This window comes from Stegastes partitus, unplaced genomic scaffold (genome assembly GCF_000690725.1).
Source record: "Stegastes partitus isolate 25-593 unplaced genomic scaffold, Stegastes_partitus-1.0.2 Scaffold1866, whole genome shotgun sequence".
Lineage (NCBI taxonomy): Eukaryota > Metazoa > Chordata > Actinopteri > Pomacentridae > Stegastes > Stegastes partitus.
Window position 1 is genome coordinate 35,743 of NW_007579597.1, and position 23,395 is coordinate 59,137.

The 23,395-nt window shown below is 41.0% G+C and overlaps 2 protein-coding genes across 2 annotated transcripts in view; one reads left to right on the plus strand and one right to left on the minus strand.

The window, feature by feature from the left end:
- Positions 1-3,722, plus strand: part of ace (angiotensin I converting enzyme (peptidyl-dipeptidase A) 1) — a 19,465-nt gene extending 15,743 nt beyond the window's left edge. Inside the window, exons 15-20 of the mRNA XM_008302739.1 lie at positions 119-342; positions 431-575; positions 716-814; positions 1,059-1,181; positions 1,489-1,673; positions 3,158-3,722. Coding sequence (XP_008300961.1) covers positions 119-342; positions 431-575; positions 716-814; positions 1,059-1,181; positions 1,489-1,673; positions 3,158-3,357 — 976 coding nt within the window. The 3' untranslated portion in view covers positions 3,358-3,722. The remainder of the gene's footprint in view (positions 1-118; positions 343-430; positions 576-715; positions 815-1,058; positions 1,182-1,488; positions 1,674-3,157) is intronic.
- Positions 3,723-5,265: 1,543 nt separating this feature from the next.
- The window catches only part of itga3b (integrin, alpha 3b), a 32,806-nt gene continuing 14,676 nt past the window's right edge, over positions 5,266-23,395 (minus strand). Inside the window, exons 2-26 of the mRNA XM_008302735.1 lie at positions 21,756-21,883; positions 19,244-19,326; positions 18,314-18,563; positions 18,022-18,120; positions 17,523-17,721; positions 16,451-16,644; positions 16,037-16,125; positions 15,817-15,944; positions 14,514-14,600; positions 14,363-14,430; positions 14,009-14,154; positions 13,709-13,855; positions 13,513-13,610; positions 12,172-12,343; positions 11,845-11,928; positions 11,681-11,760; positions 11,296-11,373; positions 11,044-11,146; positions 10,553-10,729; positions 9,340-9,474; positions 7,347-7,460; positions 6,970-7,068; positions 6,766-6,891; positions 6,388-6,543; positions 5,266-5,353 (exon numbers count right to left, since the gene is read on the minus strand). Coding sequence (XP_008300957.1) covers positions 6,433-6,543; positions 6,766-6,891; positions 6,970-7,068; positions 7,347-7,460; positions 9,340-9,474; positions 10,553-10,729; positions 11,044-11,146; positions 11,296-11,373; positions 11,681-11,760; positions 11,845-11,928; positions 12,172-12,343; positions 13,513-13,610; positions 13,709-13,855; positions 14,009-14,154; positions 14,363-14,430; positions 14,514-14,600; positions 15,817-15,944; positions 16,037-16,125; positions 16,451-16,644; positions 17,523-17,721; positions 18,022-18,120; positions 18,314-18,563; positions 19,244-19,326; positions 21,756-21,883 — 2,995 coding nt within the window. The 3' untranslated portion in view covers positions 5,266-5,353; positions 6,388-6,432. The remainder of the gene's footprint in view (positions 5,354-6,387; positions 6,544-6,765; positions 6,892-6,969; positions 7,069-7,346; positions 7,461-9,339; positions 9,475-10,552; positions 10,730-11,043; positions 11,147-11,295; positions 11,374-11,680; positions 11,761-11,844; positions 11,929-12,171; positions 12,344-13,512; positions 13,611-13,708; positions 13,856-14,008; positions 14,155-14,362; positions 14,431-14,513; positions 14,601-15,816; positions 15,945-16,036; positions 16,126-16,450; positions 16,645-17,522; positions 17,722-18,021; positions 18,121-18,313; positions 18,564-19,243; positions 19,327-21,755; positions 21,884-23,395) is intronic.

The following is a 23,395-nucleotide window of genomic DNA, read 5'->3' on the forward strand; positions in this document are numbered from 1 at the left end:
CCGAAAATGTATGAGAATATTTGAATGAATCTTCAGTACTATTATGTGTATTGATGTAAGACAGAATCTTGGGTTCTTCTTTGACACATTGCCTGTGTTGCTTTGTTTGTGTTTCCAGGATCAAACAGTGCACAGTTGTGACTATGGACGACCTGGTCACGGTGCACCATGAGATGGGCCACGTCCAGTACTTCCTGCAGTACAAAGACCAGCCTGTGTCTTTCCGCGATGGAGCCAACCCTGGCTTCCATGAGGCCATCGGCGATGTACTGGCTCTGTCTGTGGCTACACCCAAACATCTACAGAGCATCGGCCTCCTGGACAAAGTTGAGAACAACCCTGGTGAGTTGTCCTGATATAATACAACGTAGTGTCAGTGCATGGGGTGTCACAACACAGCATTTACCAATGATTTTGATGTTTCTGACAGAGAGTGATATCAACTTCCTGATGAGCATGGCACTTGACAAGATCGCCTTCCTGCCTTTCGGCTACCTGATGGACCAGTGGAGGTGGAAGGTATTTGATGGACGCATCCCATCGACTGAGTATAACAAAGAATGGTGGAACCTCAGGTAAAGTTCATCAGTTCTTTTACAGTTATCAAGTGCAATGCTAATCACAATGAGTCAGTGGTTTATAGAGTATGGAGTAAATTGCCTTTGTAAAAGGTTTACTTTAGTAGCTATGACAATATACTTCATTTGCATTGCAGAATGAAGTACCAGGGACTGTGTCCGCCTGTAGCCCGCACTGAGGATGACTTCGACCCAGGTGCAAAGTTCCACATCCCTGCTAATGTGCCCTATGTCAGGTAAAATTTCCTGATTCTACAGAACAAACAAAGAACATGATAATCGCGTACAGACAGACTGATAACTGTTTCCAATCATCTATGGATAGATAAGATAAATGCACGGTTAAACAGGATGTGCTCGTAGTCACAATGGCTCCAAACAATCAGTCACCATTAGGACCAAGGGGTGTAACAGTACCAGTACCAGATTTTCTCTGCCACTGCAGCACAATCCTGACTTGTTTTATGATCTTTTATTCAGGTACTTTGTTAGCTTCGTCATCCAGTTCCAGTTCCACAAGGCTCTGTGTGAAGCTGCTAAACATACTGGGCCTTTGCATACCTGCGATATCTACCAATCTAAGGAGGCTGGGAAGCTGATGGGGTTAGTATGCACATATACACACACACCGAAGGGTGCCCACCTATAACCATGTTTGTTAGAGGATGGTTCTAAACCATTGATAATAGTGCTATAATGTCAAATATGTAAAGACAGACGTAAAGACAGTGATCTCAGTTAGTAATAATACTAGCTATTGATAATATATAATAATTATCTAATATATATGAATACAAGTTATATTTCTGCTTTTTAATAGTTGAAAACATGTAACATGTGTGTAATTATCTCTGCATCACTGAACCTGATCTCCTCTGACCTTCTCTCTGGTTTGTGTTGCTGTCTGCAGTGATGTGATGAAGCTGGGCTTCAGTAAACCGTGGCCTGAGGCGATGGCCATGATCACCGGCCAGCCCAGTATGAGTGCCCAACCACTCATGGAGTATTTCCAACCTCTCATTGATTGGCTGGAGAAAGAGAACGACAAGAACCACGATGTTCGTGGATGGCCCGACTACGACTGGAAACCGTCAAGTATGTCCAGTAGATTAACGCATTCACATACTTTGTTACGTCTACAGAAAAACATGCATGTATTTGCGGGAAATTCATCTTAAATAAGTTTTCCATTGTTAAAGCCAAATATTTTTGAACTTCTTCCCAGAAAGAAAAGGCATAATGTATTCACACAGAGGCATTCATTTTGTTTTTCTCCTCCGCTGAAGCTGACTGTGAAATCAATCTCCTGCTCCTCTTGTTTTACTGATGAGATCCTGTTGAAAGGATGTATACAGATTAGACTGATGAAATTATAAGCAACAGAGTGAAAGGAAGAGCTGGGAAGAGATAGTGGAAAAAAGAGATCACAGCTGTGGTTGAAGAGATCAACTGAGGAATTTTGAATTCATGCAAAAAGACACAAATAAGTGTAGAAATGATATAAATGAGGTAAATGAAAGTAGCTTTTTCTTTACATATCAGACAAATAGCAAGTTGCCCCGCATTTGACCTTTTTTTGATGATCATTATGAGATGTGTTTTGTGAAGATTTTATTTTGAGGAGTTTCAGACCTATTCAGTCCAACCTGTGCTACCTTCCTGCAATCAGACTAATAGTTCCAGCAGTTTAAAGATATATGAATGTGCCATCTGTTGGCAGCACAAGTCAAATCTAGTCTAGCTAAGTAAACAGTGTGTATTAAAAGTGCGCTTTTCTATTTTTTGAGCAGCTATTTGTGTGTTTGAGGTTCACATAACAAGAGTGAAGAAACGTTTTCTGCTGAAAATAGAAGCGCACAGCTGTCACACTACTATGAGTGCATCCCATTGTCCTTATTGTACTTTGCAGACAAAGTGCAGACAGAGTGTACAAAGAGTTGGGGTGGGATCAGAGTTTTTTTTTTTGCCATTGTGGGTTTTTGGGCCATGAATATTTGGACTGTAAACTTGGGAACAATTGAAATATTCTCCTTCTTCTTTTTGTGTCACTCTCACAACAAATATTTTACAAAATCTCAAAAATATGATAATATTAGTGGATGTCCCACAGTCGTGAGCTTAATTTAACATCCACGGGTGCTCAGTTTGCATCAATTATTATATCTTATGGAAAGCAAGACGTACAAAATAGATAACTACAAAAGCGCACACAAACGCACTCAGACAAACAAATATCAGGCTGTAATAGCAGAGAAACAACATGGATGTGATATACATTATATACTGACAGTGACAAGATGTCAGCTTTCAGTTACTTTTGTTGCCCTGTAGGTGGCGATGTTAGCATATGCACATATTTAAGTTGATGTAGCAAATCAAAATATGTGCAGGTGTGTGTTTGAGTTGCTGTAGCTATTGCTTTCCTTCCCTACAGCTTTCACAAATGCGGAAGAAGCTGTTTGAAAATAACTGAACAGCGCCCCCCTGTGGAGAATCTGCAACTTGATAAATATGAATGGATGAGCAATAAAACTATCCAACATGTTTCTTATTCAGTACTTTCTGTGTGTCTCCTACAGCGGTTGACACCAGTGAGAGCACCTCAGTGGACTTCCTGGGTATGAATGTGGACAGTGCAGCTGCCGTAGCTGGACAGTGGGTCCTGCTGGTCATCGGCCTGGTCCTCCTGCTGGCGACCATCTTTCTTGGGTACAAGTACAGCAAGTCAAGAAAGCCGGAAAAGTCTTTATCCACGATGGAGCTCAAGCAAAAAGACTAGGCATCGGTGACGGCTGAAGGGCTAAAGTAAGGCCTGACTTACTGTAGCTAGCACATTATCAACCTCAATGTGAACATCAGTGTTTTTGTGTACCGCAGTACATCCAAATAAATTTGCTCCTGTTTTTTGGTCTTCCTCCCTTTGTAGTCTTGTATATTTATTGTATACACTCAAATTATTTTTTTGCCTATGCAAAAGAACATAACAATTTTGTAATTTATTTGTAATATTTGAATGTTTAGGGAGGATATGTTTTTAAAAAGATTGTTTGTAAAGTCATTCATCATGTACACATTTTTGAATATTTGATTTGTTTTTCTTTGTTAAATCCTCTGCATTTCTATAATAAAGACATTAAATATTTATTCTGCTTGTGTGTTTTCGAATGTTCTAATAAGTGGATGACGAAGATTGTTAAAAACAATTTAATTACATTGAAACTGCACAGTACAAAAAAAAAAAAACACCGCCACAGAAAACAGAGTTTGTGCATTGGTTTCAGCCCTTCCCTCTTTACTCACAGAGTCAATGGAGCCTCTGTAACGGCCACAGTCACACAACAGAGTACCTGCGGGCTCTCAGGTAACACGGACTAGAGCGGTAACGCAACACTTGGTCCCATCAGAGACCGTTCTCTCAGTCCAGTCTCTTCAGTGCTGCACATTGACCTCAATGGGGGCCACAATGGCTTGGAAACAATCCAAGACTCAGCTTACTGTCTTGTATAAAAAAAATACAAAGCTTAGCGACAGTGAACGAACAAAGGCCAATCACATATGCATTCATCTAACATAACGTGTACAATTTATATGTACCTATGTATGCTGGAGCTTAACATCTCCAAGTTCCATGTGTTGTTTAATCCAGTGTTGTGACTCCCAGTATAAGATTCTCAAGGTATCCACATGTATTCGCTCAAGATGGTAATAATAAATAGTAATCAAGTGTTCTCCCATGGTAATTATACATACAGATATGAAGCTTTTGCTTTTTAACTTGTTACAAAGCTTTGTTGTGGAATTTACTGTGGGGCTATTACAGCATGTCCACTGGGGCTATTAAGTGTATTACTCAATCATAAGTGAAAGCATGATTTCCTAGAATCAGAGAAACAGTGCTTCTCCCTAACCTAAAAAACATGTCAGTGCCACAGCTGTTACTGAGTTTGAGAAACGTGTGTGTAATGCTCGTCCAACACCGACATACACATTCACATGAAGACATCGCTTGTTCACTCATAACTGAGTGGATGCTGGCCAACATATTCTAAGTGCAGTTTAAAAATGATCTGCAAAGCAACAACCACGGAGCGCAAAGTGATTTCTTGGGACAGAGCAGGAAGGACATATAATCACAGAAAATCAATTGACTCATTCCCCTGATTAGGAAAAAAAAAACAACAGGCATAGTGAAAATAAACATGACAAATGACCAGCAATTTTTCTCAGAGGGTTCACAGAAAGAAAAAAAAAAGACAAGACATAAAACTATACATGCAGACACAATGTTCAGTACATTATAACATAATCGAAACAATTTACAATTTACTCTTGAATGCAACCCAGATTCCAATGTACAACACTGCATTCATGAAAAATACTTTGCAAATTACAATCTCTGAAACAAAATGTTCAGTATATTGCACGGAAAAAGTTGTTGAAATCTGCTAAAAATTTAAAATAAAATAAAAATAAAAAATGGAATGCACTATGCGCAGTTGGTCCATGCCCTGCAAAGTCCATGTGGCTCGATCAAGCCCAGTGTCCTTTGTTTGGCCCGTGTCGAACTAGAGCGACAGTGAGTGGTTCAGGGTTCAAAGCAAAAGGCCTCAGTAGTAGTAATGCTGCATCTCTGTCCAGTTGGTGATCCAGTACTTTTTCTGCGGCTCCTCAGGCTGAAATCCCAGATTAAACTGATAGCGCTCAGCCCTGCGAATTTTCACCCCCTGGTGCTTTGGCATTATCCGGTAGTAGATGGCTCGTTTGAAGAATCCAAGCTAGCAGAAGAAGAGAGAAGACGAAGGTGGCATTAAAGGGGATACGCAAAAAAAAAAAAACAGCAGGAGAGCTGGGATTAACGACAGGCTGAGAGGAAGAGTTAGGATTCAGAGGCGGAGGACAATTGAGTTAGGTGACAGAAACACCCACGGTATCCTACTGAGTGAGATGGAAGAGGAAGATAAAGTAGCAAAAAGAAAGGACATTAGGTGGTCCTTACAGAGCAAATTAGCCTGGAAAGAAAGTGGAAGAAAAAGTTAGTTGGATTAGAAGAAGCTAGAAGTGGCAAAAAGTGAAGCGGCAAGTTGAGTCACACCCCAAGCTTAGTGTTGTTGCTTAAGCCCTTTTCAGACATGCCAGACATTGCTGACCAATCTGTTTAAGCAACAGCATTTGATTGTTCTGATATAAGTTTTCCATTAATGTTCCTCAGGGCTTGATTCAGACAAACCCATGATGGAGACGATATTTTCATTTCAGAGTCTGCTGTCTCTGGGTTTCCGGAATCATTTCTAATAATAAGTACAAGTAATCAAAAATGATCATAGTTTATAATCAGAATCACCGTTGTTTCAAACGCTCATGGGGACCATGCTGCTGTCTGATGTTGCAAGTATTTAATAAACTCAAACAGCTGGAAGCGACAACTAAACTTCATGTACCGTGAACGCATTTTAAAAAAATAATAATGAAAAAGAAAACGCTTTACGTTCATTTTTTCTAAGTATCATAAAGCTGACCTGTTAGTCTTTGTTTTCGTCATAGTTCATTTTCATTTTGAAGAACATTTCACTTTATGGCTTAAGAGGTGTGAAATTTAGAGCACAGTGAATTAGAAACGTGTGCTGTGATTCTGGCAGCATACGTTTCTTGGTCCGACCTCGTAGGATTATTGCAGCTTTAACGTGAGCAGAGTGCTGATTCCGCCATGAAGCCAACATCTTCAGTTGTTGCCAGATTAATAGAAATGACCACATGTCTGAAAGGGGCTTCACAGTATCTACAGAAAATCCATTCGAAGGGGTGTTTTTACCCAAAAGCCCCAATGGCGTGTGCTGTTGGGAGACACATGGGAGCCTCAGTAGTCTTCAGTCAGCCTCTCTGTCTCAGAGGGCTGGATCTTCATCTCAGCCTTCTGGGCCTTGGCCTCATACATCTCCCTCCTGCTGGCCCTTTGGAAGAAGCCACACTGGGGGTGGAGGAGGAGGAGGAAGTGGGTGCATGAAGGGGGGGAAGTCAAAGGTTAGACTAATGGCTCTCTGATGAAGTTTATAGATCAGTCAAATGAATGGGTCGGCAGCTAATCCAAAGAAAGTGTTTGGTGAGGGTACATGTGGAGAGATTCAGAGGTATTCAAAATTTGTGTCTGCATAAATACGGCATGTACGTACAAGAGTGCCGTCAGTCTCACCTTCCATAGTATAATAATGATGATTCCTAGTAGTAGGATTCCTGCTATAGCTGCAGAGATGATGATCCATAGGGGGAGCTCATAGGGTACCTCCACTCCCTCCACTGGTTCTATTTCTACTGCGAACTACATTAAAGGAGGAGAAACTCATGTCAAATCATTCTTGTTATTAGCATTATCCTTGTCATCGTCATCAATACGCACCATGGTGGTCTGTCTGTTCATCTTTAATGTCGGTTTATCTGTAATGAGCTTCAGCGTTGCTTGACCTCTGACTGTAACTCTCAGCGCATTGAAATAGTCCTGCAGGGTAACACACACACACAACATCAAAACATTTTCACAAAGAAGCCAAAACTTGGAGAAGCTCAGAGCTCATGTAAACAGTTTCACACCAAAGAAAGGACCTTGTAGACTACTGTTTGCCCTGCTCTAGTCTCACATTACAAGGTCTGTACCAAGCATTTGTGTTGGTCCATTATTGGTCCATATCTGCAACACCTTAAAATTTCTAAAAAGCTGTCCTAAACAACATTTTTTTTGGTGTGTGTTGAACGTGTGGATGTAGCTGGTGGGCTGACCTCCAGCATTGTGCTGTTCCACAACCTGGACCGGACATAGATCTTGGCTGATTTGGTCATGTTGAGCAGTGGACAGGTAAACGTCACGCATTTTGCCGTCGCCTTGGAGCAATCCTTCAAGACAAAATGACAAAGAAGCACGATTATACAAGTGAACAAATATTGAGAGTTACACTATTTTTGCTTCTGCAGAATTTGTTTTCAGGACGCAAGACATCTCACAGGATTTGACGGTTTAGAAAATATGCGTCTACAACTTAGTAATAACTTAACAGTTAAGTCAGGTATACTGTTTTACTGCATCTGTAAAAACATGCACCACATTATATTTTGAGGGAACCAAAGATTGTTTATTTTTAAAAAAAAGTGGAAATAGCCTGAGTGATATCACCCATTGGTTCATTTGTGACCTCAAGTTTGGGAATTTGGCTATTGCTATCTTAGTCTTTTGAATCCAAATGTGATGACTGAGAGGTAGGTCTGGCTGACAACCTGGCAGAAGTTAGTTTTGTAGGTATTTGTTGTTTGCACAATGACCTGAAAGTAGCACTAATATAGATAAAAAGCCAGAGAAGTTATGATAGTTCATTCTGACGTAGGTTGAATATAGGTACCACAATTCACGCAAATCCATCCAACAGCGGTTGACAGTTCATTCAGAATCACTAGTTCCAAAAAAAAAAAAGGACAATAGGTGTGTCTGTGAAAAAACAAATCATGGCAAACCATGCAGCAGCAGTTGAGATTTTTCTGTCTGGACCATAGACCATAGATAAAAGATGGATGTAACCATGACGTCACCTACTGGTTTGTGGACCACACTTTAAAGCCTCAAGTTTGGAATTTAGACCTCACTATGGTCTTTTTAAACCAGACATGACGAGCGAGGGGCGGATCTGACTGAGAACTTGTGGACACGTTACATCCCTATGTGGTAGTGACATGTCAGACGCAAGAACGCCACGTTTTACTACCACGGAAACTAGTGATTGAGATGATAAACTTATTAGGAAACTATTTACTGAAGGAAAAAATCAATTAAGAAGTAGAGTCATTTTCTCATTGACTTCTACACAATCACACTTCTTTTTGCTATCAGAGGAGTCGACCCCTGCTGGCGACTGGAAAGAATGCGGGTCTAAGTCATCTCTGCATTGGTTTCAATTTTCAAACCCAGAGCCTTTGTCGAGTCTTTTATATAAAGTCTATGGAATAAACGTAGGCTGTTGCTAGCAGTGGTTAACCACACTATAGTAGTGTGGCTTTAGGAACGGCAATGTTTGCTCTGTCAGTCAGCCTGCCACTTTGGTCCAGACTGAAACATAATACCAACAATTGGATAGGTTGCCATGAACTTTTCTACAAACATTTATGGTCCCCAGAGGTGAAATAATTCTGACTTTGGTTATTCCTTGATTTTACTTTTAGTGCCACCAGCAAGTCAGCACTTGTAATTTAGAGTGAAGTGTCTGAAAATTCGATTACAATGAAATTTAGTGCCAAACATTTGTGGTCTTCAGACTTTAGAATCACCAATTAACCTCAGCATGTTTTTGGACTGTGGGAGGAACCCGGAGAACCTGGAGAGAACCCACGCTGCACGAGGAGAACATGCAAACTCCACACAGAAAGATCCCAGGTGTCCGATCTTCTAGCAGTGCACCCCAACTTGGTGATCACTTTTGTAAAAATCCTCCGGTGTATGAATTCTACTCTTCTGATGATCATGTTTTAATATTACTTGCGGCACCATTCAGCTTGAAAGTTGCTACAAGTTCTCATTTTGTTCCTCTTTGTGTTGCTCTTCCCTTGCACTCGCTCCGTATATGGGAAAGCAACGTCACAGTTGACAATCATCTGCTGGTGATGTGACTTTGTCTTAGCTAAACGTCTGTCTGTCACACTTAGGTAGTCAAATGTGGAGACCTCACTCTGACAATCAAATACAATACATCTAGTAGCACATGAGGTCTACGGTAAATCCATTTCTTACCAACAGGTAGGACTCTTTGCGAGGACCCAGCAATGTGATGGCCGCCTGTGGCTCAATAACACGTGGCCGGGTCGGATCAGCTGGATCATCCACTACGATCTGCCGTTTAGTACGCTTATGTCCACTCTCTGACAACTGGAGGACAAGAGAGGGAGAAAGGGAAAATGAAAGAAGGAAGAAGAGGAGACAGAGACATTACATCAGAGAACTAATTACTGGTTTTGATAAAGACATGACCAAATTCTGCCCAGAATAGCATTTGTCATTTCTATGGTCTATATAAAGGCCGCACGCATTGTGATTTTCTATTTGGGGCTTTGTGAGGTTTGTATGTGGCGACACTGATGTTTTTTTTCCAAAATGTATTTCTGAACAGTGGTTTGGCACTGAGACCATTTTCACACCACTTTTCTACCGCTGACGTTTATTCATACGGCTCAGACTGCTTCAGCTCTGACGTCAGGATTAATTACAGCACATGTAACAAGTCTGTGAACAGCTCACACACACTCGACGGCAGTCAGGCTCAAGCACATTTAACTATGTTTTATAAATATATAATATGAATATAAAGTGTCACACTGCTTTATTTTCTCTAAGCCTCTGGAATAAGGAAGCCAATGTGTCAAAAATATTCCCATTTTTATAAAGAAAAGTGAAGTGAATCTGATAAACTCATCAAAAAACTTCAGAATACAGGAATATCCAAAGATGTTTTTCATTTCACAAGTTTAACTGTTGGACAAAAGCTGTCTCTTACTTCACTGTGAAGTTAATTTTGCACAATGGAGGCTTCAGGTTCCCATATCATACTTGTGCATGCTAAATGTGAGACTAGGACTGGCTTTCAAACTGCTGGTATCGTAACAAATCATCCTCAGACAGAAAATGTAAACTTTCATCAATGAACGTGAAATCAGCCTTCAAGTGTCAATCTCTGCACATTCTGTACAGTGAAGCCCAAACATTCCACTGTAGGAAAAAGAAGAAAGCTAATTTTGACTTGAGGGGGACTTTAATTTGTGTCAGACTTTGGTTCATGATGTAATGTCTCCCTGCAGCACTAATGAAATTACTGTCATCCTGAGCAAGATTTCCAAGATATTTGGGGATAAACTTGGCCAACAATCCAAATAATGTGACAAAATAATGTGACTATTAAGGACAAAGCAATATTTTGGCTCTAAACCAAAGCCTAAGAAAAGAACCTTACAGTTAGGTTAAGCTCGTTGACAACGTCTCCACCTGGGTTACACTCCGTTTCTGATTCCCCCTTAACAAGGATCTTCGTCAGGTACAGCAGCCACTTGCCATTGGCGACCTCAAAGGGCCACTCAAACTCCACCGCCAGCGTCCCCATGTCTCCTAGCGGTTCTCCAGTCATGTTCACCTGGTAACAAAAAATCAGCAACAGCTCAAACACACACACACAAAAAAAGAACTTCAGCAGATCTGATTGTGTGAAATAACAATAGGGTGTAAAATAACAGAACTCCTAAACAGCATCCACCCCTGCACATGCTTACACCACAAACCAATGGCTCACATAATAATCCCTTCCCCACGCAATATTAAACTTCTGAAGGGCTGGCTTCAAAGACAGGGTGTGGATGAGGGAAATGTGGGTGAGCAGAACACACGTTATAGATGCAATATACGATCCTGGAGGTCTAATATAATCTCTGAGCGGTGGACGTGACTCACGACGAAGGTGAACTCCACCAGACTGCCCACGTCACTGGTGTTGACCATGGCTGACTCGCCCATCACCGTGCCACCAAATTTAGTTTGCACCAGTTGTTTCTCTCTGGATAGAACAAGAGTGAGAAAGGATTTTTACACTGTGCGAGAGAAGAAAACTGATGCGGAAGATAATGTGATGTGACACTTCAGCGTCCATGCACGTTCTTGGCTGTATGTACAGGACGTCATGAGCTGTTATGTAAAGGGACTCACATGGAGAAGATGGGGAGGATGGTGTTTTCTATCAGCATGGCCACAGGCACAGGCCGCAGGTCACTCTGCTCACTGAGACTGAAGAAATGAACCTTGTTACAACATTGTGTCCCAGCGTTTATATATCTAGTGGTTATGTATGAGTCATAACACCAAGGAACTACTAGCAATACCAAGGAATTGAAATAAACTTTCCTTCAGTTACAAAAAGAGGAACAGCTATAAAATGCAATACTGTGGCGTCAAACTGGGTCACAGAGATAAAAAGGAAATCTAAAGTTGTTCCAAAAACATTGTACAGTCTTATAGACACTTGTTCTCCATGTTTAGATGTAGGTAAAAAAAATACAAAATACAAAATGCAACAACAAAATGAAGCTCTTACGTTGACAGGAGCAACTGAGACTCGATCTCTTCTGTGTACAGGTTGATCCCTGATGGCTGGAAGTTGATCTGCAGAGACACCTAGTCGTGATGGCAAGCAAACGAGAAGTGTGAGCACATTATTAAGTCAAAATCCGGGAGATAAAATGAGCTATTCAAACCTACGTTTTCGTTGCCTTTGAGTGGATTCGCCAGGTCACAAATGACGTGGGGAAATGTAGGGTTAAACTCGCATCGCACATCATGGTCCTAAACACACAATATACATGTTAAACCCAAATATTAATTGTTATTATTGAAGGAGACCAAGTGGCTGGAGATGCATGTGTAAGTATGTGTAAAGATTTAAGTGAAGCCATTTTACATCTTTACGATAATCAGAAAGAATAATTATACAATGTAAGCAATTCGCAAAAAAAAAGAAAAAAAAAAATCATTGTAAGAAACTGAATGTGCATTTCTCAGTCATCTGCTGCCCTCCAGTGGACATACCGCCGCAGATCGGACACCAGAGTATTTCAGTGCATCAGGGATGGTGATGTTGACCTCCGCCTGGTGGGCGTCCTCAGCCAGCTTCCCGGGAGCAGGAGCGTTTGTCACCACCACCTGCAGCTTCAATAGCTTTATATTGCTGTTGAACTGGAGCACCTGGAATTTGCCCTTCCTGGACACAGACAACACAGAAGATTTGTTGGCTTTTCAACTATCTAATGATCATTGCACTACTCATTTGTTACATCCATCCATCCATCATCACACTCACATTCACACCTCAGGACAATTTAGAATCACCAATTAACCTCAACATGTTTTTGGACTGTGGGAGGAAGCCGGAGAACCTGGAGAGAACCCACGCTGCACAGGGGGGAGGAAACATGCAAACTCCACATGGAAAGATCCTGGGCGTCCTAACAGGGACGCAAACCAGGGATCTTCTAGCTGCAAGGCAGCGGTGCTAACCATTGAGCCACCTTGCAGGCCCTTGTTATATGTAGAGGAACAAAAATAACCCAAACTGTTTGCTCTAACCACTTTCTGCAAAAACCAAAACAATCTGCACTTCTCTATAAACCCTGAAGCCATGATAGGCTCAGCTGTGACCAACAGTCACATCACAACAATTCAGGGACTTTTTGGCTGAACTGCAGGCTGTGTTTTCACCGAGCAGAAAGGAAACGCACATGGAAAGAGACCTAAAACTGAAGTAGTAAAATATCTATAATATTCAGACCCACTCTTTTTCTAATATTGATAACATCTGTGGGCAATTGGAACAATGTTGTTTGATTCCAGATGTTTTTCTATTTAAAAATAAAAAAAATAAAAAATCTAAGAAATGTAACTTTTGCCTTTTCTTTTTTATGATTCATGGCGTTGCAGCTGAGTCATACTGCACAAAAGACATTTTTAAGCTCTCTATACTTCAAGCTATGTTTCTGTAGAGATGCAGAACTTCATACGACAGTAAAAAAAAGGAGCCCACACTGAGTAAAAAGGTGGAAGAAGAAATAAAAGCCCAGAAATTTCTTCAGAGGGTTACAGCACCATGAATTGGTTTAACATTTCGGGTTCTTGACAACTCAATTGCACAGGAAACAAACTCTCTAAAAGTGACTGTAATGGATGAAATGAATGTGAGAAGTAGTGTGTTATAACACTCTTTCCAGTTTTTACACCAAGCTAATGCTAACTGGGTCCTGTCAGTATCTTCATATTTACTGTACAGACAATTGTATCAATCTTCTCATGTAATTCTGAACAAGAAAGCTAATCTCCAAAAATGTTTTCAAATATCAAGCATGTGTCAAGAATCATTTAGAACATCGTTATCACCTGGGATACGGCTTTTCGTCATCATCAACAAACTGTGCTGTCAGCTGTAGGTTGCTGCTGCATTTGTTGTCTGAGCCGCACTCCTTCTGAAAGTTAATCTGAAAGAAATGCAAATAACATCATATTACATCAGCTGTATACGCATTCATCACTAAAATATAGCCTGTGACTGTAGTGTCTATGCACCACTCCATACCTCGGCCCTTTGGGTGAGCTTCTGCTCCTGGCTAAAAATTGGGAATGAGTCCAAGTTCTGTAGCGAGCGTCTGGATTTCGGTTTTTGTTCTTGTAATGACATGTTGAGGGAAAAGACCACTGGTTCCAGTTTGTCCCTCACAGGCCCCTGTAAATCCATCCAAGAATTATATTCTAGTCTCAATAGGCACATGACCATTAGATGAATGCAGCTTGTCAAATAAAGCTGTTTAAACGTCACTTAACAAACACGTGCACATACACTAACACACACATGCAACATACTTGATCGGAGACTTACCACCACAGACAGTGACAGATCATGACACTTGCGTTTGGAAGACGAAAGGCTCAGGACGCCAGTGAATGTGTCACCATTACTACCCTGGAAACGAACGCGAGGGCTTCTTCTTCTCTCCATGTCGGCCTCCACTGTGTACTTCACCGCTTTACAAAGTGCAAACACACACAGTGTCATGGAACTTTTCAACCAGCTCATGTGTTCAGTAAATAATAATAATAACAATGAAATCAAGAATTCACATCAGGATCTGTGAGCAGCCAGTGAATCAGTATCTCAGTTTGTTTTATAGCAACTTAAACACATTTATTTGCACAATAATTCGGTAACGTATGTGGAAAAAAAACTTCTTACCGATATCTTTCTTGAAGTCTTTGTTTCCATTGCTTAGCGTGAAGGACATACACAGAGTAACTGTGATGCTGTGAAGTACAAAGAAAAGTCAAACAGTTTGTTCAAAAGCCACATAAGGATCAGAATTAAAGATTCTAAGATGACATCTCACCATGATTTATTTCCAGAACACTTATTCGGATCCACAATCTTGGGTTTGACAGTAAAGTCTTTAGTTAAGTGGACGACCGGCCGAGCTCTGAAAACCAAGATATGAATAAAATCAATCAAACTGTTACCGTGTAATACCCGAGTTATATCATCATATGAAACATGTGAACATATTGACCAATTTCAGACAAAAGATTGCAATGAACAAAGTGAGAAACATTTTCACATGATTGATTAGTGATTGTATTTTTACTGGTGGCAATTGAAAATGTTTTTCTTCACAGATCTTTTCAAGAACTAATCCTTTCACTTGACTTAAACCCCGATGATCTTTAAACAATCTGCAAAATGCCAGCATTTGTCAGAGCCAGAAACTGTACAAACAAAAAGAATCATTGGATTTTCAACTTAACAACGGTCTTTGAACTAATCATCTGTGACATGCAGCTCCATCATGAAACCAATTTAAGCTTAAAATAGTAATATATATTCAAAATCTCTTCTACATTTCTTTATTAAAATTTTACAAAAAAAAGTAAATCCTTTTCTCTAGCCGGTTTCTGTCACTGGCAACTCTGCTGTGACCATTAGTCACGTAACAAGAGGTCTGGGACGTTTCAGCTGAACTAGGCTGACCAGATATTAGACAAGTATGAAAACATATTTAAAATCTAAGTAGTAAAATTACCATTATTCCCAGTATAGCTAACACCTCTGGGCACTTGGAAAAATGATTTCTATGCTCATCCCAGGTGTTTTTTAAATTTTTGCAAATTAAATTGTCAAAGAAATTCAACTTTTTTTTTTTTTTTAATATGATTTACAGCATAACAACTTTTTCATACTGAACAGAATATGATTTCTGACTACTGGGAGGATGTTGTAGTGAAAAACGACACACCGGTCGACAAAAATGTGACAGGAATGAATAAAACACCCAGGAACTGCGTGAGGTTCAGATGGTTGATGCTGTTCTTAATGCATAACCATCTCTGACCCACTGACTCCCTGCTAATGTGCATGTAATGTAATGTAATATTTAGGATGTGGTTTATTGTTGTTGTTGCTTTTTTTTATGTCTTTATATTAAATACTCAGTGAGCCTTTGAATTGCCCCTCGGGAATAAATAAAATTATTTGAACTGAACTGAATTTTCTGTTTAGTGAGAGGCCTCTGAAAGGATTCAACAAATCCAACTTGCACTAGACGCTGTTAACACACAGAATATGCAAATATTTTAACTTGAACAACAAAAAAGAGACATTGCGTTGTTTATTTAGTTGGATATTTTCATAGTTTCTACCTGAGCAGGGCGACGCGGTCGTCCAGAGAGCCCACCAGCATGTCGGGGTAACTGTTGTCGTCCATGTCCATCCCTCCATTGATGGAGTAGCCGAAGGTCTTGAATCCCAACGACTTACCCTCGATCACCTGCAGAGGGCGCCAGTGACACGCAGGATTTATACATGTAGAGGTACATGGTATCAAGTTTGAACTGTCCATCACAGAATTCCAGATATTACCTGACTGGCCTCCTCTGAGATTCCTTTTTTACTTCCCATCCATATGTAGACCTTTCCTGTGCCGGTGAATGGTGCCCCCACTGCAAAGTCTGCAGACATCAGCAGTAAAGGTAAAATATTTTGAGAAAACAAAGGCAAGCTGCTAAAAATGATCTGAGCAAGGTCTGTGTAGGAACATATTAGTGCTCTAGGTGGCAGCATAGTACAATTTTATTAGTCTGGAAAGCAACTGTGGACTTTGTGTTTCCCTGCTGGGATTATTACTTCACAACAATTTCATAAATTCCTTTGGTAAACCATAACCTGCAGTCCGGCCATGAAGTTGGATTTGTCCATTTGGAGCTCTGAAAACTCGCATTACTCATACGTTCATCACATGTAAGTGTAAAACCAATGCTGCGTTCAGAGTCGTACCTTGGAATCCATCTTGGTTGATATCCCCAATGGCAGCCACCGCGATGCCGAACCCAGAGTCGGACGGACCCTTCAGCACCACGGTGGATTTATTCTGGAAAGATCCGTTCTCGTTCATGAAAATGTACACGGCTCCTCCCTGATCCTTCATACGGTCAAAGTAAAACGGTGCCCCCACGATCAGGTCATTCCAACTGGAGAAAGGCAGGAGAGAAATCTATCTTGTTATAAAAATACATGCATTCGTAAACTTGCCAGAAGAAAACATTTCAAATACGATCCAACATACTTGTTTATTAAGCTTGATAAAACCTTGCTTCTTCCTAAACCAGTGATTTTATTTTATGCTCCACTCAGATCATTAAGGTCCTCCACTGCTTTTCTTTTAAATCTTTCTTATGTGTCCCATAAAGGCCAGTTTCTGTTTTTATGCTCCTAAACTGTGAAATACACGTCAGCATGATTCTTTTGGCTTTTATTTCATCTTATAGCCTAATGCTATGAACTTTGCTTTTAAATTCTAATGCATGTTTGTATGAAGGTGCTATATAAATAAAGTTAAACATTATATTCCCTGCATGTCGAATGAACATAATCCCGATAATGCTACAGGCCCGCCAGGTGTCTTTGGTGCATTAAAGGGAGGCACGTGATTTCCCCATGATGTCATGATGAACACCTTATCTGAGCTGCTGAAAGGACGGGTTTTCTTCTCTCAGTACATCAGTGTCGTGCATTCTCCGCATAACAGAGCTGTTCATAGCCACAAAGCATTCAAGCATGAGACAGCTCAAGATACAGATACAGTTACGGTCAACCTACAGACACGTGGAAACAGATTACTTGTGTTTTTCTTCTTTTCCATCTGTGAGTTTGGAGAAGAAGCAGCTGGTTTTTTTTTTGGCTCCTTGTAATGTTAATGCACTGATTCTTGTTCATTTGCAGGCAAATTTGATTCCCAGCTTGCATAATATGAGATTCAAACAAGAGATGGTGTGCCAATCTTTTAAATATATACAAGAACATAACAAAGCAGAATCAGTTTCACTCTATCTGGTGTGTGGAAACGCACTCGTCATTGTTGAGGTCGGTGACTGCCAGGCTGTTTCCGAAGTAGGAGCCCACTTGTTCGCCGGGGATGGTTTGCACCTGCTCGAAGCTGGTCTTCTTCGCTAATATCACAGATCCCTTGGACTCGTCCCTGGGAGCTCCTGTCACCAGCGTGTAGTCGTCAAGGCTCAGCAGCTTCTTCTCTTCAAGAACTGAGTAGCCTGTGAGAGAAAGTGTTTGAGATTCACACTCGAAAGCAGAGGAAAGTCAGTTATAACTTATGCCTGCCAGTGATTTCTCATTTTTAACCCTATTCAGGACTTTTGGGGTCCTTTGTACCCCAGGCCATTGGGTTTAGGTGACAGGGATTGTACTTTTTACATTTTTATTTTTTTAATTCTCATGCATTTGGAACCAAAAATACATCAACTTATCAGAAAATGTACTTAACATAGTATAAAAGTCTATAAAGAATACCAACAAATATTGTGTTAATGATGGACAGATAAACAAATACTTACCCATATAAATGTATCGTCTTTTCAGCTGTCCAAAGTTTAGGTCAGCAGAGTCCCATTCGTACCCTGGTTCCGGGTTTCTCCACGTTACATGAACATTTCCTTCATACCGAAGCAGAATCACAAAGCAAATTCAAAATCAGCTTCACACAGTTTTCCAGACAGAGAATAATCCCAGTGTTAGACCAACACCAGAATTCAGCAGACTTGCACAGAGTTTTAATCCCCCTCAGTGAAACCAGCTTATTATTTCAGCATTAAGTAACAAAACACAGTTTTTGGCATCAGCTCCCACCTTGCCACATGTAGCTGCCCGTCGCGCCCACGTACACATCAGTTTCTGTCATGCCGCCGGAGATGCCCATGTTGCACATGCCCTCGAACTCCATGTCGAGGTTGGGGTTGCAGACCTCGTAGCTGTGAGTCTGCCACTCGTCGTTGGAGTCGAAGGTCAGGTCGTTGCTCCTCACAAAACACTTTCCTATCATCCGCCGCTGCTCCTCTGTGCCGCCTTTCACGATCTTCACATAGCGATGCCCGCATGCCTGGAGAGGAATGTGATTTGGGGAACGGATTGTTCCAAGGACATGTTTCATATCAAAAAGCTCGATTGAATGTATTTCTGCTGAGATTAAGTCAAGGCTGACATTATTAAAAAATAACTCTCTGACTTTCTACTGTGTAGAGCACATTAAACATGTAACAACAGTTAATTATAGTCTTATACGATTACAATCAGTCTCTTTGCCAGATATCAATCTTTGTTAAAAAGTAATTCAAACATGTTAAGATGTTCGCACCATGCTGTTGTATAATGCAAAAGAACATTTTTAAATATTTTAATTACACCATTTATTGGCCAAACACAATCCAAAATATGAAATGTTGTAAAAATCTGAATGAAAATGAATGACAAAGGGGCTTGAAGAAGAGTGTAGAGGCTGCTGCTTTCATGGTGACCGTTTCCAGCAATGAATGAAGTGTCAGATGTGAGATCCGGTAAAATAAATGATTGTAAATAATTAAATGGGAGAGTTAAGGGCTAATTTACTGATATGCATGTATATATCGAGAGCAGCTGTGTGAATAAAAGAGCAACTGCTGACAGGATGAATGAATAATTATGTCGTCTGTGACACTAAATAATGAAATAACCAGGGTGTCATCGCACCCCCTCTACGCTCAGTGTCACTGACTAACAGAATGAAACAGGGTGTCATCTCACCAGCACGCGTCCCGCCGGCTGACCCCTCTGACTGGCCACCGTCACGCCCAACCACATGCCCTCCACCATCTCGGAAGGATTTGCTGTGGATGTGTCACACGGCTTGGGTCAAGTGTTGAAGTACAAGTTGGAAACTGTTAGCAGGTTGGTCCTGACAGCGAGCTAATTAGACAAGCACTGGCTTAGGACTGTCTACATTTATTTGTTTTTGATGGTATAAAGCGCGTTTTTGTTTCACTGCTTTGTGTTTTATTTAGAGATTACACACCTTTAACGCTGAGAGTTCACAACCAGCTTTTTAATGTGAAGCGTGACAGTACATAGTCCGCTGTGTTAGATCATCTGAAAGACTGAAAGCAACATAAAGCATGACTATGGTGCACAGAGTCAAAGGGAAACCAACCCAAACAGTGAAGCTTCATTCACACTGGATCATGCCCCGACAAATATTAACCACAAAAATGTGCTGTGACGGCAGCAGCAGTCATCCTAACCTCAACATTAAAAGTGATGCAGAATCCTCCTATTATGGCTCCTACTTGTAGCCCTGAGGGTATGAGTGGAGGCAGAGGGGGGGTCTAAGTCTATCAGTTAAGAACCATCAATTAAGAAATGATGCACTTTCAGAGTTTTTATGTTTGAGCTCGTCACGTAGGTGCAGCGAATTATCCTGAATGCTACGAGGCATGAGGGGAAATTGAGATTGTCTGACACACCAGCTCTGTCCTGACTGTAAAAGAGGAAGTTACTTGACTGTTCTTTAAAGGTTATTATTTTCAGTTCCTCACTTGACAATCAAGGAACTTCACTTCAGTGCATGCATGTGTTGCAGCAGTACACCTGTATTACACAATAAGGTCTGTTTCATAAAGAGAACTAATCCATCCATCCATTATCTACACCGCTTAATCCTCACTAGGGTCTTGGGGGGCTGGAGTCTATCCCAGTTGACTTAGGGTGAAGGCAGGGGACACCCTGGACAGGTCACCAGTCTATCACAGGGCTACACTTAGAGACAGACAACCAAGCACACTCACATTCACACCTACAGACAATTTAGAATCACCAATTAACCTCAACATGTTTCTGGACTGTGGGAAGAAGCCGGAGAACCCGGAGAGAACCCACGCTGCACAGGGAGAACATGCAAACTCCACACAGAAAGATCCTGGATGTCCTCACTGGGACCCTTCAGCCTTTAATAAAATTATGTAATGTGCTCTGTGGCTCTAAAGGAAGCTTTGGCAAGTCAGTGAAGATAAACCCTGTGAAAACTAGACCTATCTTGGCTTGAGTTTGGGGGAATTTTTTCAACAAAAAAACTGGGATCATGGCATTCGAAAAATGTCATTCCCAGGTAGGTAGGGAGGGTCTATCAAAAATGCTTTTGGGTGAGTTGTGCCTTATGTAGGGTTTTGGAGAGTTTGCCCTCTACGACATGTGAACTTTTGCTGCTTAAAATGTGGCAATTATGTTTGACAAAAGTCTCATTAAGTGCAACATCACTTGATTGCTCACAAGATACAACATTTTAGTGTTTTTTGTTGTCACACCAGCTTTACCTCACAGTCCATCGTGCACTTTGGTCCAGACCGTAGACTGTACATAAAAGGTGGACGTAGCCTCTGGATCTGAGAAGTGAAGGCATTTCTAAGATCCAGCAGGGAGTGACTCTAGGTGTAAAAAGAACCTGGACTGTATAGAAGTCTATGAGAAAATGATTCTATTTTTTTTGCTGCATTTATTACCTCAGTAAACATTTTCTTAATAAGTTTATGGTCTCAAGCACAATTAAAATTCTTTTTTAGTACAGCACAATGTTAATTTTGTCAATTCTGATCCCATTTAGAGCAAAAATTCAAAAAGCCAAATTCAAAACTCAAGGCCTCCAAACGTTAGTCCACAAATCAGTGGGTGATCACACAGTGGGAGCTGGAAATATCAAAACAGCTACTGGACGGTTTGGCATGAAATTGTTTTACAGGTTTATCGAATCGCCAAAAGATGAAACGCAATTCCTTTCGTGAAACTTTTCTACTAGAATTAATGGTTTTGTGTGAAATGTCAACCTCTACTGGACGTATTTCCACAGTATCTAGTGCCAATATTCATGTTCACCAACAGGATGAACTGTAATAATTTAGGTGATTCTCCGAGTTCTCATCTCGCGCCACCGTCGGGTTTTTTTGGACGGTACTTTGGCATTCAAGAAATACCTGCAAAACTAATGACATTCTCATCCACCTCAGCTGCACTTTTTATGTGGTGTTCGCCTAGTGTTAGAGAATAAACATCATACCTACTAAATATTTAACTGTAAGCGTTCATATCAGAATTTATCTCAATGAAACTCTCCCAGCGTCACAGCGCTGTTGACGTGGCTCCAGTCATGTTTTCACATCAGTGCTAATTCCTTAGGCTCGCTTAAATCTGTTATAGCACTGCGACTCTGCATTCCCCTGCTAAATACCAAAACAACTAATCACGTCAGAGAGCTCAGCCTCATGCTTACTTGTGCTGACCAGGTCCATTCTGGAGCAGTCGGTGGAGTCTGTGGTCATGGGGCAGGAGTAAACTGCACCTGTTTCATTGACATTTCGTAGAGCTTTGGCTTTCTCTTTGGGTGCTCCTGCAAGAAGCCTAGACACACATAGACAGAAAAGCAAAATATTAGATCATATCAGAGCTGTGTCATGGTGCTGGAGACAAAACAAAGCAGAGACAGTAGCGGCGGCACAGACGATTTAACAGACGGTGTTTTTAGTCTAAACACAGAAAATGTATCCTACAGCTTCATGTTCAGGTATATTTGAATGTTTTTCACCTGGAATTTAACAGCGGGATCGTTAATAATGTATATATGAGTTATGGCTGACACCTGAGACGTGTACTCAGCTCCGAAAAAGTGAGCCGATCCACGTGAAGAGAAAGAGTGAAGCAGTCAGACGGTGACCCGTGACAAGTCTGGGCACCACACATACAAAAACAGACACACAAAGTGACCCCTTGGTGATGGAACTGATCTTTTTGTCCACTCACCCGGACACTCCCTACATCAGCGCCTTTTAACACTCCACAGAACTTTGAAGTACAGGGATTATACCTCTCCAAGTCCCTGTGCTGGAACACGATGTTTACCGTCAGCACGAGATTTATTAGCTCCACTTTGTAGGTGGAAGGTGTGGACAGTCTTGTTTATAGTGCCTGTGTGAGTGACATATAACCTGCCGTAGTGTGTCCGGAAACAAAAGCGCATAGTGGTGCAGCCAAAGCGCAAAATTTACACATCCCTCTCTTTTCATTCAAACTGTCGTTGGTTCAATGCTGACAGCGAATTGCTACCATTGTTTGCCGGCTGTGGTGAACAGTGGAAAGTGGAAAACGGTGAGTCAAGCTTGAGGGCATATTAACCTCAGCTGTAAGGCAGCTGCCTCTCTAATAGACAAGTTAGAATAAATACAGATAGTGGGTGGAGGCTTAAAAAGACACCTTCACAGTAAGGTCATTGTGCCCTCAAGTTAAAACATCTCTCATGAGTCAACCCTACTTCAAGACAGATCTTGATTTTGCTCTCGGAGGTGAAACATGACAGAAAGATGTGGCATGCTGGGAAAATATTCCAGAGATTTAGTCAAATCTGGTGAGCTATGTCCGCTCTGATATTACTCACAGGTTATATGGTGGGGTTTAACTATACAAACACAGTGAGATTGCGTACCAGACTCGACAACATGCCTTCATATATACGTGCAATCTAATCATGAGGACCTATCAAGAGCCCAGACAGAAATATTTCCTCTTTGATGTGCCACCTGAGCATGAAAAGACTCAGACATTCAAAAACAAACTTTGTCTTATCGTCTAAATTAGTCATGTGAGTTTCCTTTCACTGCTGATTTTAGATTCAATTATCTTATTACCTTATTTAAAACTTGTCCATCTGTGGAGATGACAAAAGTTCTGATCTCAGGTCAGACTGCGGCACACATTATACCTTTATCTGGTCTCTTTACATAAACCAGCCGTGTTTCTTGGACTATATTAGAGGGAAATATCATTATGTTGTGCGTTTTAACAATACAGTATAGCACCGACATTTTCCAGCCAGCCTTACAGTATGTGAAAGGTTATCCCTTCTGTCTGCTACCAGAT